The 16,622-nt window shown below is 41.9% G+C and overlaps 1 protein-coding gene across 9 annotated transcripts in view; it reads right to left on the bottom strand.

Annotated features, from left to right (window-relative positions):
- The window catches only part of NAV1 (neuron navigator 1), a 526,544-nt gene that overhangs the window by 195,411 nt on the left and 314,511 nt on the right, over nt 1-16,622 (bottom strand). For 8 of the 9 annotated variants that reach the window (XM_056557725.1, XM_056557730.1, XM_056557732.1 and 5 more), the window contains 3 exons: nt 15,875-16,541; nt 15,402-15,767; nt 6,837-6,878 (listed from right to left, as the gene is read on the bottom strand). In XM_056557725.1, the coding sequence (XP_056413700.1) occupies nt 6,837-6,878; nt 15,402-15,767; nt 15,875-16,541 (1,075 nt within the window). The remainder of the gene's footprint in view (nt 1-6,836; nt 6,879-15,401; nt 15,768-15,874; nt 16,542-16,622) is intronic. The other variant, XM_056557727.1, reaches the window with a different exon arrangement.

The following is a 16,622-nucleotide window of genomic DNA, read 5'->3' as shown; positions in this document are numbered from 1 at the left end:
CTCGCAGAATTGTGAGAAAAACTATTCCAAACCTACGTTTGACTGCACAATCCCTCCAGAAAGTTCTGGGAGACACTGAAGTTGTGGTACACTATCCCACTATAAAGAGATACTTGTACAAATATGGTCTTCATGGAAGAGTCATCAGAAGAAAACCTCTTCTACGTCCTCACCACAAAAATCAGTGTTTGAACTTTGCAAATGGACATATAGACAAGCCTGATGCATTTTGGAAACAAGTTCTGTGGACCGATGAGGTTAAAATTTAACTTTTTGGCCGGAATGAGGGAAGGTACGTTTGGAGAAGAAGTGGAACAGAATTTAATGAAAAGAACCTCTGTCCAACTGTTAAGCATGGGGGTGGATCAATCATGCTTTGGGGTTGTATTGCAGCCAGTGGCACAGGGAACATCTCACAAGTAGAAGGAAAAATGGATTCAATAAAATTTCAGCAAATTTTGGATGCTAACTTGATGCCATCTGTGAAAAAGCTGAAGTTGAAGAAAGGATGGCTTCTACAAATGGATAATGATCCTAAACACACCTCGAAATCCACGGGGGATTACATCAAGTGGGGTAAACTGAAGGTTTTGCCATGGCCTTCACAATCTCCTGACCTCAACATAATTGAAAATCTATGGATAGACCTTAAAAGAGCAGTGCATGACAGACAGCCCAGAAATCTCAAAGAACTGGAAGACTTTTGTAAGGAAGAATGGGCAAAGATACCTCAAACAAGAATTGAAAGACTCTTGGCTGGCTACAAAAAGCGTTTACAAGCTGTGATACTTGCCAAAGGGGGCAGTACAAGCTATTAACTCTGCAGGGTGCCCAAACTTTTGCAGACGCCATTTTTTTGTTTTCTATTATTTTGAAAGTGTAAATGATTGAAATAAAATCAAACTTTTGTTGACATATTCTAAGAATGTCTAATCTGTAATTTGATGCCTTTTGGAGATTTTTCCATCTTTCCTTGGCTTCTTTACGCACATTAATACACATTTTTACCTGGGGTGCCCAAACTTTTGATCCCCACTGTAAATTGTTTTACAGCATTTAGAAGGTTGGGCTACATGCAGTAACCTCTCAGTCCCTAAAAAACCCTCAATCCTCTCAGGTGCGTCACTGAGTACAGAGGCATAGCCTTGACCATTTATGTATAGTGTAAAAATAATAGCTTTCGCTACCCTGTCTATCATACAAAGGGTAAGAGAACAAAAACTGCATTCAATTAGTAGAGGATAAGGCACAAAAACACTTAGAACTGCTATAATCTAAAATAAAATTTTAGCCACAAAATGTAATGCTCACCGTTTATCAAATAGCCACACAATAGTATGCTTATATACAGTAATCAGAAGAAAAATGTATATTCAACATCCAGACGCATTTTGACAAAAGTGTGATGACAGGTGACAGATCCTCAGATGGCAGTGCATAGAAAAGTGTGATACTGTGATACCTTTTCAATCATGATAGTAAACACTTTAATCACCCATCATGCAACGCGTTTCACAGATAAATTGATGAAAAATAGAAGTGTTGGCAACACTTCTATTTTCCATCAATTTATCTGTGAAACGCGTTGCATGATGGGTGATTAAAGTGTTTTCTACCCCACGAGTATGTCCAGCGCCTTTTGACATCCGCCGTTTTCCTGGAGGCTCCTTGGTTTATGCAGATTTTCCCCGAGGAGGATCGGCTGCCGGCATACACTCACACGCTACGATCCATTGTTACACTTGGCGAGTGTAACTGCCTGGGTGAGCATTGTCCACACCTTTGTTCACCCATTTATTATTAAGTGGTAATGCGCTACGGAACGCCCTCTCTGTTTTTTTGCTTTTCAATCATGAGACAGAGTGGATGTGACAACATATCTTATACAAGCAGAGGAGGAGAAATATATCTACGAGGAGGAGCTCCCTGTTTCTTTATGAGAAAGGATGGCATCATGCTTTTTTTTGTTACATCTGAGGATCTGTCCTACATATCTGTCAAACGATCCATAATGGATCCCCAGAGGAGGCACACTTTGATAAAACATATCGGGACATTCAGTATATGGTTTATTTTTGTGATTACTGTACAGTAGCACATATTAGTGAGTGATGAGCAGTAGCAGTGAAAAAGGAATCCGATCCTGGCGCTCACCCGTGCGGCAGCTGAGGAAATTATGTCAGGAGCCGTATGGAAGTAAAAGATACACTTTATTTGGAATAAAGCAGGGACTACGCGTTGCGAGGGGACACGCTCCCATCTTCCTCAGATCCAGTCGTAAGGGCTAGGGGGGTAGGGCTTGTGTTTTAAAGGGCAAAAGCCAGCGAAAATAGGTGCTCGTAATCACAAACAGACTGGACCTGAGGAAGAGGGGAGCGTGTCCCCTCGCAATGCGTAGTCCCTGCTTTGTTCCAAATAAAGTGCATCTTTTACTTCCATACGGCTCCTGACATAATTTCCTCAGCTGCCGCACGGGTGAGCGCCAGGATCGGATTCCTTTTTCACTGCTCGGACGGGTGGATCCGGGCAGCACACCGTGGATCTCTACCTACCAACACGAGTTGGGCTTCTTCAAGCCGCTTTAGGTGTTATGCTCTCAGCATAACACCATCAGGTGAGAGCATTTCTTACGCATTCTCACCTGTCAATTGTACTAAGGATAACGGCACATAGATAGGCGCATTGTCCCTTTTTGTCTTTCATACCTTTCTACATATTAGTGAGTACACCCCTAACATTTTTGTTTCTATTTTATTATATCTTTTCATGTGACAACACTGAAGAAATGACTCCCTGGTACAATATAAGATAGTGATTACAGAGCCTGTAAAACAGTGTTTAATTTTGCTCTCCCTTCATTAAAACTCAACATAAAACCATTAATGTCTAAACGTTGGCAACAGGGCCAGACTGGCCATTGGGCACACCGGGCAATTGCCTGGTGGACAGGGCAATCTGAAGGGCTGGCCAGTGCAGGACACATTAACTACACATTAACTATAAATGCATCTTACAGACATGCCTATAGCTAAATGTGGTGCTTTGCTGTTGTAAAAGAGCCATTGGCTCCCCAAGCTGTCAATCATTCTTGTGGCCGCCCGCAATATGCAGACAACCACAAGAGGTAGAGCATCGTTCCTCTGCGATCTGGCACATGAGTAACATCATCATCCTGTGCCGAAGCACAGACCAGAGGATAGAAGAGAAGACGTGCTGTGGACTACGCAAACTAGGGGAGTATGTTTATTTATTTTTTACAATAGGGGCTGCCACTACAACTACCTAAAGTGGCTCCTGCCAATAAAACTACATAAAGGGGTTCCTGCACTACAACTACCTAAAGGGGGCTGCTAAACTACAGCTACCTAAAGGAGGCTGCTGCCAATACAATTACCTTAAAGGGGTACTCCGCCCGTAGACATCTTATCCCATATCCAAAGGATAGGGAATAAGATGTCAGATCGCCGGGGTCCCGCTGCTGGGGACCCCTGGGATCTCCGCTGCGGGCACCCCGCTATCATTACTGCACAGAGCACGCTCGCTCTGTGCGTAATGACCGGCGATACAGGGGCCGGAGCATCGTTACGTCACGGCTCCGCCCCCTCATGACATCACGGCCTGCCCCCTCAATACAAGTGTATGGGAGAGGGGCGTGGCAGCCATCACGCCCCCTTCCATAGACTTGCATTAAGGGGGCGGGCCGTGACATCGCGAGGGGGGTGGGGCCGTGATGTAACAATGCTCCGGCCCCTGTATCGCCTGATAGCGGGGTGCCCGCAGCGGAGATCCGATCTGACATCCGATCTGACATCTTATGCCCTATCCTTTGGATAGGGGATAAGATGTCTAGGGGCGGAGTACCACTTTAAAGGAGTGGCTGTCAATACAACTACATCAAGGGGGATGCTGTAGTACAATTACATAAAGAGGGCTGCTGCACTACAACTACCTAAAGTGGGCTGCTGCCAATACAATTACCTAAAGGGGGCTCCTGCTCTAATACTGCCTAAAGCGACATTCTGCCACTAAAACTACCTAAAGGGGGCTGCTTTCACTACAACTACCTAAAGGAAGATGCTGCCACTACAACTACTTAAAGGGGGCTGCTTCCACTAAAACTACATAAAGAGGACTGCTGCTAGTACAATTAACTAAAGGGGACTGCTGCCAATACAAATACCTAAAGGGGACTGCTGAGCTACACTTCAGTAACGTCATCATCATGTGCTGAAGCACAGACGGGAGGATAGAGAGGACGTGCTGTGGACTACGCAAATTAGGTAGGTTGGGTAGGTTAGATTAGGTTTTTGTTTTCTGTTTTTTTTTACAATAGGGGCTGCCACTACAACTACCTAAAGCGGGCTGCTGCCAATAAAACTAGCTAAAGGGGTTCCTGCACTACAACTACCTTAAGGGGGCTGCAGCCAATACAACTTCCTTAAAGGAGTTGCTGCACTACAACTACCTAAAGTGGGCTGCTACCAATACAATTACCTAAAGGAAGATGCTGCCACTACAAATACTTAAAGGGTGCTGCTTCCACTAAAACTACATAAAGAGGACTGCTGCTAGTACAATTCATTCTCCTTAAAGCATAGGCCATCTTTATGTAGAGAAACAATTGTTTTTTTCAAATCCTCAGAGAGTTCTTTGACATGAGGTGCCATGTTAAACTTACAGTGATTAGTATTAAAGAGTGTAAGAGCAATCATACCAATTTTAAGACCCTTGTGGGCAATATAAAAAAAAAATCACGTGAAAGCAGATAAAAAGGAGAGAAGTTCACTTAGGGGAGAAGAGAACTGTCTGAGGACTTGAGAACCACAATTGTGGAAAAATATCAACAATCTCAAGGTTACAAGTCCATCTCCAGAGATCTAGATTTGTCTTTGTCCACAATGCACAACATTATCAAGAAGTTTGCAACCCATGGCACTGTAGCTAATTTCCCTGGGCATGGACATAAGAGAAAAATTTATAAAAGGTGTCAACGCAGGATGGTGGATAAGCAGCCCCAAACAAGTTCCAAAGATATTCAAGCTGTCCTACAGGCTAAGGGAGCATCAGTATCAGAGCAAACTGTCGACATTTAAATGAAATGAAACGCTATGGCAGGAGGCCCAGGAGGACCCCACTGCTGACACAGAGACATAAAAAAGCAAGACTACATTTTGTCAAAATGAACTTGAGTAAGCCAAAATCCTTCTGGGAAAACGTCTTGTGGACAGATGAAACCAAGATAGAGCTTTTTGGTAAAGCACATCATTCTACTTTTTACAGAAAATGGAATGAGGCTTACAAAGAAAAGAACATAGTACCTACAGTGAAATATGGTGACGGTTCAATAATGTTTTGGGGTTGTTTTGCTGCCTCTGGCACTGGGTGCCTTGAATGTGTGCAAGGCATCATGAAATCTGAGGATTACCAACAGATTTTGGGTCGCACTGTACAGCATAGTGTCAGAAAGCTGGGTTTGTGTCCGAGATCTTGGGTCTTCCAGCAGGACAATGACCCCAAACATACGTCAAAAAGCGCTGGAGAGTTCTGAAGTGGCCAGCAATGAGTCCAGATCTAAACCCCATTAAACACCTGTGGAGAGATCCGAAAATTGCTGTTGGGAAAAGGCGCCCTTCCAATAAGAGAGACCTGGAGCAGTTTGCAAAGGAAGAGTGGTCCAACATTCCGGCTGAGAGATGTAAGAAGCTTATTGATGGTTATAGGAAGCAACTGATTTCAGTTCTTTTTTCCAAAGGGTATGCAACCAAATATTAGGTTAAGGGTGCCAATAATTTTGTCCAGCCCATTTTTGGAGTTTGGTGTGACATTATGTCCAATTTGCTTTTTTTCCTCCCTTTTTTTGGTTTAGTTCCAATACACACAAAGGGAATAAACATAAGTAAAGCAAAATACTTGTTACTGCAATCCTTTTCCGTGAGAAATACTTCATTTTCTTGACAACATTTACGGCCATGACTGTACATGCTGAACTCACTACTTTATATTCTTCAGTGTTGTCAAATGAAAACATTTAATAATATATTTATAAAGAATGTGAGGAGTGTACTCACCTATGTGAGATACTATACAAGAGAATACCACTGGGTGGTTATTTGATACACTGTATGAGGAGCATACCACTGTATGGCTTATTTGACATATTGGTCCTTTACTAAGAGTCGAGTGTACCTTTCTTTGGGAGTTTTGATTTCCAACAGGTATTTTTCCATGGTATTTACTAATTTCTCTCTGCATTTTGCTTTTCCCTACACTGCTGCTCTGAGCTCTCGGGTTTTCCAGATCTCAAATCCACCACATTTTGTGTGGGAACATTAGTAAATATGTTGGTGTCTTTTGGAATTTTGGGGGACAAGCCCCCTTTTTGTCGACCAAGCCCCTTTCCCCAGAGACCTTGACTCCTTTCAGGGTTTTCTGAGTAAAACAGAGAGCTTTTATTTTAGTCCATATCAGTACTAAGTGTTCTTCGGTGCTTTATCTTCTACTCAGTGGTTGTTAATTTTGTTATCCTCCTCCAAGTGTTAAGAGACCTGTAGCAAAACTGATATTTTTTTATATGTGGTGTGACGAACACCAGGGTGCAAGCCTTAATTACATTAATTTACGTACAACACCTTTGAAGCCCATTTCCCTGATGGATTATGTGCTCATCCCATCTAGATAATTCTTCACTCTCTGCACACAAGCATGGATATGACAGTTTAATCTATGATCAGGCAGGGCACTTGATGAGCTTAATTACATTAGACAGGCAGTGGCACTACTTTCCCATTCCTAAAATGGCCCTAAGTGCTGCGATGGAGAATTATAAACATACAAACCTCAATCCTTTTTTTGGCAAGGTGTTTCGATCCTGGACAGAACTGTGAAGGTAAAATTGAACAGTAAAACTGAGGACTTAACATAAGTCAGTCAGACAGCACACAAGACCATATACAGTTAAGGGCATAATTGTACAAAAAGCTTATAGCATATCTGAAGATAATTTAAGGAAAGTTATCGTCCATAAAAGTACTATAGTAATATATACAATGGTTGGACAGTGCCCAGATACATTATCACAATAGAAGTTATTTAATTTGAAAAAGTTGGCTTAGCGGTGAGCTAATGAATATGAATGTATAAATACATCAAAGGCCAACAAAAAGATTTTGCACATATAACATTGGGAAATTCACTACACCTGAAAGAAAGAAGGTATTTGAATTGCCACAGAAGGGGTTACTTTACTGTACAGAGGACCGCTGATACAACAATGTGAGACTGCCAAAATATTGGGGTACATACACTGTTCAAAAAAATAAAGGGAACACTAAGATAACACATCCTAGATCTGAATGAATTAACTCATTGTATGAAATACTTTCGTCTTTACATAGTTGAATTTGCTGACAACAAAATGACACAAAAATTATCAATGGAAATCAAATTTATCAACCCATGGAGGTCTGGATATGGAGTCACACTCAAAATCAAAGTCGAAAACCACACTACAGGCTGATCCAACTTTGATGTAATGTCCTTAAAACAAGTAAAAATGAAGCTTAGTAGTGTGTGTGGTCTTCACGTGCCTGTATGACCTCTCTACAATGCCTGGGCATGCTCCTGATGAAGTGGCGGATGGGCATGCTCCTGAGGGATGTCCTCTCAGACCTGGACTAAAGCATCCACCAACTCCTGGACAGTTAGTGGCGTTGGTGGATGGAGCGAGACATGATGTCCCAGATGTGCTCAATTGGGTTCAGGTCTGGGCAACGGGCGGGCCAGTACATAGCATCAATGCTGACACACTCTAGCCACATGAGGTCTAGCATTGACTTGCATTAGGAGGAACTCAGGGCCAACCGCACCAGCATATGGTCTCACAAGGGGTCTGAGGATCTCATCTCGGTACCTAATGGCAGTCAGGTCATGCTGGAGGATCTTGCAGGCAGCAGAACGTCTCCACTGCGTCTCCAGACTCTGTCACATGTGCTCAGTGTGAACCTGCTTTCATCTGTGAAGAGCACAGGGAACCATTGGCGAATTTGTCAATTTTGGTGTTCTCTGGCAAATGCCAAACGTCCTGCACGGTGTTGGGTCGTAAGCAAAACCCTCACCTGTGGACTTCGGGCCCTCATACCACCCTCATGGAGTCTGTTTCTGACTGTTTGAGTGGACACATGCACATTTGTGGCCTGCTGGAGGTCATTTTGTAGGGCTCTAGCAGTGCTCCTCCATGTCTCCTTCACATCTACTGATGTACTGGCCTGTCTCCTGGTAGCGCCTCCATGCTCTGGACACTACGCTGACAGACACAGCAAACCTTCTTGCCACAGCTCCCATTGATGTGCCATCCTGGATGAGCTGCACTTCCCGAACCACTGGTGTGGGTTGTAGACTCTATCTCATGCTACCACTAGAGTGAAAGCACCGCCAGCATTCAAAAGTGACCAAAACATTAGCCAGGAAGCATAGGAACTGAGAAGTGGTCTGTGGTCACCACCCAAAGAACCACTCCTTTATTGGCTAATTGCTAATTGCCTATAATTTCCTACCTGTTGTCTGTTTCATTTGAACATCAGTGTTGCTTCCTGAGGGGACAGTGTGATTTCACAGAAGTGTGATTGACTTGGAGTTACATTGTGTTGTTTAAGTGTTCCTTTTTTAATTTTATTTTGAATTTTTTTTTGAGCAGTATATGTATCACCTGAAAGGCAATAAGGTTATATAACGAATTGCTGCTAAATGCAAAGAAAATGCAATACAATGCCAAAAGAAAAAGAGTTACAGAAGAAATAGATATTATAAACAAAACAGTACTTTATTCGAAAATATTTAGAATAAAAATATCCAACACATTGTATGGAGGACTGTAAAAATCAGCAACTGATAAGTGTGCTTGAGCATCCAGGTGAATAATAATTACTGTTATACAATAATACAACACTGCATATTACGTATAAAATTAGCAGTGTCGTACAAGTAGATAAAAGTGGCATCAATATTACACATGGGAGGGCATATTCGTGGCTTTCGAGTTTGTACATTACTTATTATAGATATCAGATATTACATTTTTTTTGTTCCTAAGGGTCTTTTTCTCTGCACTTGCACTTTATTCTATATGAGAAATTACATAGGGACATGTGCAATATTGATGCCGCATTTATCTGCTACACATGCTGCTTATTCAGTACTTGATATGAAGTGTTGTATTATTGCATAAGTGTAATTATTATTTGCCCAATCAAGCTTCTTCTCAGTTGTGGATTTTACAGTCCTCCATACAATGTGTTGGATATTTTTAAATTCATTATTTTGAGAATAAAGTACAGTTTTTTTTATGACATCTGTTTCTGCTGCAAATCTTTTCTTTTGACGATGTAAAGGCACAGAAAATAGGGAACTGTCAAATGATATTGCTATGGTCAATTTGTTCAAAGAGTTAAAAATGGTTCTACACTCTTGACAAATATTTCAAGATACGATATCTCACATAAGTGAGTACACCCCTCCCATTATTGTAAATATTTAGTAATGTCATTTCATATGACGACACTGAAGAAATATCACTCTGCTACAATGTAAAGTAGTGAAAGCACAGCCTGTATAACAGTGTTAATGTTGTATATCTCAACACATTATTAATGTGTAAATCTTGGCAACAAAAGTGAGTATATCCTAATTAGAAATGTCCAAAATGGGCCCAAAGTGTCAATATTTAGTGTTGCCACAATTAAATTCCAGCACTGCCTTAAGCCTCTTGGGCATGGAGTTCACAAGATATTTACAGTTCGCCACTTGAGTACTCTTGCACTCCTCCTTAATGACATCACAGAGCTGTTGGATGTTAGAGACCTTGCAATTCCCACAGGGTTTGGGTCTGGAGACCTGCCTTGCCAGCCCATCACTTTACCCTCAGCTTCTTTAGCAAGGTAGTATTCATCTTGGAGTTGTGTTTAGGCTCATTATCATGTTGGAATACTGCCCTGTGGTCCTAGTCTTTGCAGGGAGAGGATCATGCTCTGCTTCAGTATGTCACAATACATTCATGGCATTCATGGTTCTTTCAATGGACTGTGGCTCCCAGTGCCGGCAGCAGTCATCCAGGCTCAGACCATGACACTCCCACCACCATCCTTGACTGTAGGTAACAAAATACAAACCCTCTCGGGGCTGATGCCTTTCAGGGAATAATTCTCATAAACTTAGGGATCCCTTTTAAATATATATATATTTTATTTAAACAATTAAAATGAAATCCCAAAGTTCTCCAAATTAGTGGTGTGTTAAAACCACAAAGTGGGATCAATGCCACTATTCTTATAATGGGAGTATGCTATGGCTAAGATACAAGCTTTATATATATATATATATATATATATAATGCTGCAGCACTTTAACGTGTACCTGCCAAATCTGGACCGCGGCCGCCAGTCATCCGGACCGCCCGCGGATCTCCCCTCATTCATTTGTATAGGTGTCTTTGGACACCGATACAAATGAATAGCCGCGGCCGAACGCTGTGTCGCCCTGCCCGACACTTCTTTTGTGATGCAGACAGCGCTATTAGCGCTTTCTGCATCATCTGCTCTGGCCACCATTATTGCCACCACTGCTTTATACAGCGGTGGCTTTTGGGAAGTAGTGCGGCGCAGCGTAATGTGCCTCACGGTCTGAATAACAGGAGATGGGGCGGGGAGGCTGCTGGAAACAGACGTGGCGCGCGCAGGCACGCACGTCTGTTCTTTGCCTCGGCGGCATCTTCGATCATGCACTGAGTGAGGGGGAAAAAGTGAATGCCAGCCCGGAACACTGGTGTTCTGTCATAGTCGGCTGTGAACGCTGCCGACCCGCAATACATCCCCTGCCCCTGAAGCTACTGAGCGATGCTGATCTCCTGTCAGAAAGGTGAGAGAGGGGGGGTGAGAATGGGTGAGAGGGGGGGTGAGAATGGGTGGGGGGGGGGGGTGAGAATGGGTGGGGGGGTGAGAATGGGTGAGAATGGGTGAGGGGGGTGAGAATGGGTGAGGGGGGGGTGAGAATGGGTGAGGGGGGGGTGAGAATGGGTGAGGGGGGGTGAGAATGGGTGAAGGGGGGTGAGAGGGGGTGAGAAGGGGCACAGCGGCATCATTCATTGTGGGGGCACAGAAACGTCATTTGTTGAGAGGGCACAGCAGCATAATTTATTGAGAGGTGACATCTACATTATTTATTGAGAGGGCACAGCGGCATAATTTATTGTGGGGGCACAGCGGCATCATTTATTGAGAGGGCACAGCAGCATCATTTATGGAGAGGGCACAGCAGCATCATTTATGGAGAGGGCACAGCAGCATCATTTATTGAGAGGGCACATCAGCATCATTCATTGTTTTATGGTACAATAAGTCGATACAGGGCACAGTGTTTGTCAAAATTATATTTGGGGACATAGGGGGAGATTTATAAAAACCAGTGGACAGGCAAAGTTCAGGTTGCTTCTTTAATTTTTCACAGGCCTTGTTAAGAATGAAAGAAGCGATCTGATTGGTTGCTATGGGCAACTGGGCAACTTTGCCTGTCCACTGGTTTTGATAAATCTCCCCCATAGCATGTGCCAGTAATATAACAGGGATATAGCGTGTGGCAGTACTATACCAGGGGCATACCGTGCGGCAGAAATATACCTGGGATACAGAATTTGACAGTAATATACCTAGAGCACAGCATGTGGCAGTAATATATTAGGGGCATAGCATATGGCAGCACTATACCAGGGGAATAGCATGTGGCAGTAATATACCAGGGCACAGTGTGAGGCAGTAATATATCCAGGGGCACAGCATGCAGGCAGTAATATATAAAAGGGCACAGCATGCAGGTTGTAATATACACAGGGGCATAGCGTGTGACAGTAATATACCAGGGGCACAGCATGTGGCAGTAATATATGCAGGGGTATAGTATATGGCAGTATTATATTCAGGGGGACAGTGTGTGGCAGTAATATATTGAGTGGTACAGTGTGTGGCGGTAATATATTTAGGGGTACAGTGTGTGGCAGTATTATATTCAGGGGTACAGTGCGGCAATATTACATTCAGGGGCAGTATTTTATTGTCTGTGGCAGTATTATTTTCATTGGTACAGTATGCGGTAGTATTATTTTCAGAGATACAGTCTGTGACAGTATTATTTTCAGGGGTACAGTATGCAGCATTATAATTTTCAGAGGTACAGTAGGCAGCGGTATTATTTTTAGGGGTACAGCATGCAGCAGTATTTTCAGAGATACAGATGTGTGACCGTATTATTTTCAGTGGTACATTATGCAGCAGTATTATTTGCAGGGGTACAGTAGGCAGCGGTATTATTTTTAGGTATGCGGCAGGGAGTACAGTAGGCAGTGGTATTATTTTTAGGGGTACAGTATGCGGCAGTATTATTTTTAGAGAGTCTGACAGTATTATTTTCAGGGGTACCGTATGCAGCAGTATTGTTTTCAGTGGTCTAGTAGGCAGCTGTATTTATAGGGGTACAGTATGCAGCTGTTTTATTTTTAGGGGTACAGTAGGCAGCTGTATTTATAGGGGTACATTATGCGGTAGTATTATTTTCAGGGGTACAGTAGGCAGCTGTATTTATAGGGGTACATTATGCGGTAGTATTATTTTCAGGGTTTACAGTAGGCAGCTGTATTATTTTTGGAGGTACAGTATGCGGCAGTGTTATTTTCAGGGGTACAGTAGGCAGCGGTATTTATAGGGGTACAGTGCGGCAGTATTCAGAAAATACAGGAAACAGTACATTTACATCCTCCAGAGTTCAGTGATTTTACCTATATCCTTCATGGCTCTGCGGCCAATAGGTGTGAACCAGGCTTTAGCGCTTAGCTCGGACCTTTACCAGTGACAGACCTGGATGAGCGGACCCTCACTAAAAATAGTTGAGTACCCTACCCCTGATGGAGATAATACTATTATATGCATATTTGTAATATACATTGATTAAAATTTTTGAAAATGTTTTGGTAAAAAAAAAATGCTGTTCCTGCAGCTATTGTCTGTGTCTCTGTGTTGAAACCAAATACAGGAAGTGTGGGTGGTCAAGCAGGGCTCTGTGCAGGCTCCTGGCCTGTCAATCATCCTACTGTGTAAGTCGGGAGTATGTCACAGAGCCTAATGCACAGACACCGGCTTGTCCTCACTGCACAGAGCCCTGCTTGTCCACCCTCACTTCCTGTATTTGGACTCCTCACAGAGACACACAGACAATATACACATATTTTAACCAATGTATATTATAAATATACAAATAATGGTATTATCTATATTATATAAAAAGTATAACAACAGGTACACTTTAATGTCAATACCTATCCTATTCGTAGACTCAATTATTGTTTCCCATTCGTTATGCCTCTATATTACCCCACCATGCACATTAAAATATACACTGGCTCGATCTTCCCGACGTTTCAGCGTCCTTGTCAATGGCAGAGGTACTATACAATAACTGAAGAATAAGATAGGCATTATGACATTAAAGTGCTGCAGCATCATATATATATATATATCTATATATATATATATGTATATAAAAAGCTGGTACCTTAGCCATTACAGACTCATGAGAGGTCCCATTATATAAAAAAAAGTGGTATTGATCCTTCATAGCACCTCATTTTGACCCCATTTTTTTGTTTAAACATACTTTTAATACGGAGCACTTTGGAATTTCATTTTAATTATTTAAATGATAATATTTTTAAAGGGGAGTCCCTAAGTTTATGGGAATTAGTTCCTGAGGAGCATCAGCCCTGAGGGGGGTTTGTGTTTTGTTATTAGATCCTAGGGAATAATCTCAATACAGTTCAGTAGTGTGCACACGGATCAAAGCTTTGGTGTGGAGCTCCACCCAGTTCCACTAAACGTATACTAATAGGTAAACCAGAGATACATGCATCTTATAAAGGCAGCAGAACTTCAGACAAACATAGAGCAACTCACTGTTTTCATGGTGTCTCCAATACTTTTCTTTTTATTTCTGTTTTAAAGAAAGTCCAGGTCTCACACAGCTGTCGTCCATCTTCTTCAGAGACAGGTCTAGATCTGACGTACTGTTTTGGGGTCTGCCCCTTACTCATAGATCCTGGGACATATCCAGGGATGTTTTGGTATATTTGACTGCAGGCAAGACACACTTGTCTTTGTACTCTTCACCTGGTTGCTGCCACACACACTTGACACTATCTGAATCAAATACATTTATCTTGGCGTCATCGGTCCCTGTGATATGGTTCCGAGTATTCCATGAGTGTGAGAGCAATAACACCACATTTAAGACACCTGCACTCCATTCACACCTGAGAGATCTTGCAACATTAACACATACATGACACCAGGGAGGGAAAATGACTAATTAGTAACTTTTGTTGAGTTATTTCGAGGGGACAGCAATATTAAAGGGGTATTCCAGGCAAAACCTTTTTTTATATATATCAACTGGCTCCGGAAAGTTAAAAACAGATTTGTAAATTACTTCTATTAAAAAATCTTAATCCTTCCAATAGTTATTAGCTTCTGAAGTTTTCTGTCTAACTGATCAATGATGATGTCACGTCCCGGGAGCTGTGCATGATGGGAGAATATCCCCATAGGAACTGCACAGCTCCCGGGACGTGAGTCATCAGAGAGCAGTTAGACAGAAAACAACAACTATACTTCAGAAGCTAATAACTATTGGAAGGATTAAGATTTTTTAATAGAAGTAATTTACAAATCTGTTTAACTTTCCGGAGCCAGTTGATATATAAAAAAAAGTTTTGGCCTGGAATACCCCTTTAAAACACTGTTATATAGGCTGTGAACTACTTTACCAGTGTACAGTGTCAAATCTTCAATGTTGTTGCGTTCGTGAAATGTGCACTCACTACTTTACATTGTAGCAGAGTGTCATTTCTTCAGTGTTGTCATATAAAAAGATATAAGAAAATATTTACAAAAATGTGTGGGGTATACTCGCTTATATGTAATACTGTATAAGCATTAGATTGCTACAGACAGCAGTTTGTGGATTCTAGAAATTTGTTGTCATTGCCATATTTGATTTCAAGAATAAGTCAAACTTAATTCTGCATACTTCTGTATCACCTCTGTAGGATAACAGGTATGAATTTCATCAGCATTAGTATATGTTCCTGTATTATTATACAAATATTCCCAAAAACATTAATAAACATAAAATACTATCTACAAAGCAATAAGAGGAACACAAATACTAAGCATGATTCTGACTAAATTAACTGACAAATATAGAATGGTCAAATACAGTTGTTTTGCCTTGCACATTAATCTGATATTTGCATATAATTATCTGAAATTAAATAAAAAGGCGCCAATAATAAAAATAAATAAAGTTACCACTCTTGTGCAGCAGGTGACTTGAGGTTGCTATCATTCCACCCAGTATCTGGGGTTTGATCATCGCCATCTCCAGTATACTGGGCAGGAGGGACACTGACAGTGAGCGGAAGTGACTCCATGCTACGGTGTAACCCTGATAATTTTGGGTACATTCTAAGGTTACTTAGTCCCTGTGAAAAACTGGCTGAATTGACGTTTAGAATAGGAGCTGGACTTGGTGTCAGACAAGCAACACCTGTAGGGAGTTCAAGTTGTTTACTTGGCACTAGTTCTGTCACTGAAGGAGTAAAATCTAGGCTGTTTGAGTTGACTTTATCTAGATTTGATAAGGTTGGTGTCTTCATGAAAGGTTTTGTAATAGCCCTAGAATAAAAGATTAAAATGTAATCAGCATGACCAACATAGTTATATATATATATATATATTTGTTTAAATACAAAATATCAAAACATTCAGGAAGCCAGGCTCACCTGTGAGGGGTAGTTGGGGTTCCTTCCTTCACATTTACCACATTTGTTTCCAATTGATTTGCTTTATTTATTCTGCACTCTGTATCTTGAGCTACAGCCTTTGCTTTAGCCTTCTCTTTTTCCCGATCAGTTTGGTTCACTCCTAAACGCCCTCCCCCAACTTTTGATGGCTCCTTAAGACGGGAAGATGGAGTCCCCACAGGCTTTCCTTGCACTGGCACAAGACTTGCATCCACACTGCTGCTTAATGGCCTGCTGGTACTTCTACCTCCAGTAACGCTTATAGAGCTAGATTTGGCAGGCCGTGGAAGGCTCCGATACTGAATATTGGTGCGGGCAGATGGAGAAAGGAACCCAGGTTCTGCTGCTCCTGAAACATCTAAGCTAGTTTTCCGGTTCCCACTTACAGTTCCTGAAGAAGGTTTCACAGGGATCCCTGAAGATTTTGGAGTTTTACCTAGTGTCGCTGAATTACCAGTTAATGGAGAAGAAGGGACAGCTGGCTTCTTGTACCCGAAAGACGAACCTGGACGAGAAATGCCTGAGGGAGGTTTCTTTGCATCAGGAGAACGAGGATCTCGTCCTGCATCAGAAGATGACCGCTGAAGCCCAGAAGTTTTTAGAGTCAGCTTAGACTTATCAGTTGCTTTCTGTTCTATCTTAGATGCTGTAACATGACACAAAATCAAACATGCATAAAAGTAGAAATAACTACTGCAGTTAATTGTCATTATTATTTTTAAGATTT

This window comes from Hyla sarda, chromosome 2, assembly GCF_029499605.1.
Source record: "Hyla sarda isolate aHylSar1 chromosome 2, aHylSar1.hap1, whole genome shotgun sequence".
Taxonomy (NCBI): Eukaryota; Metazoa; Chordata; class Amphibia; order Anura; family Hylidae; genus Hyla; species Hyla sarda.
Note: the sequence above shows the minus strand (reverse complement) of the source record. Positions and strands in the feature narration are given on the sequence as shown.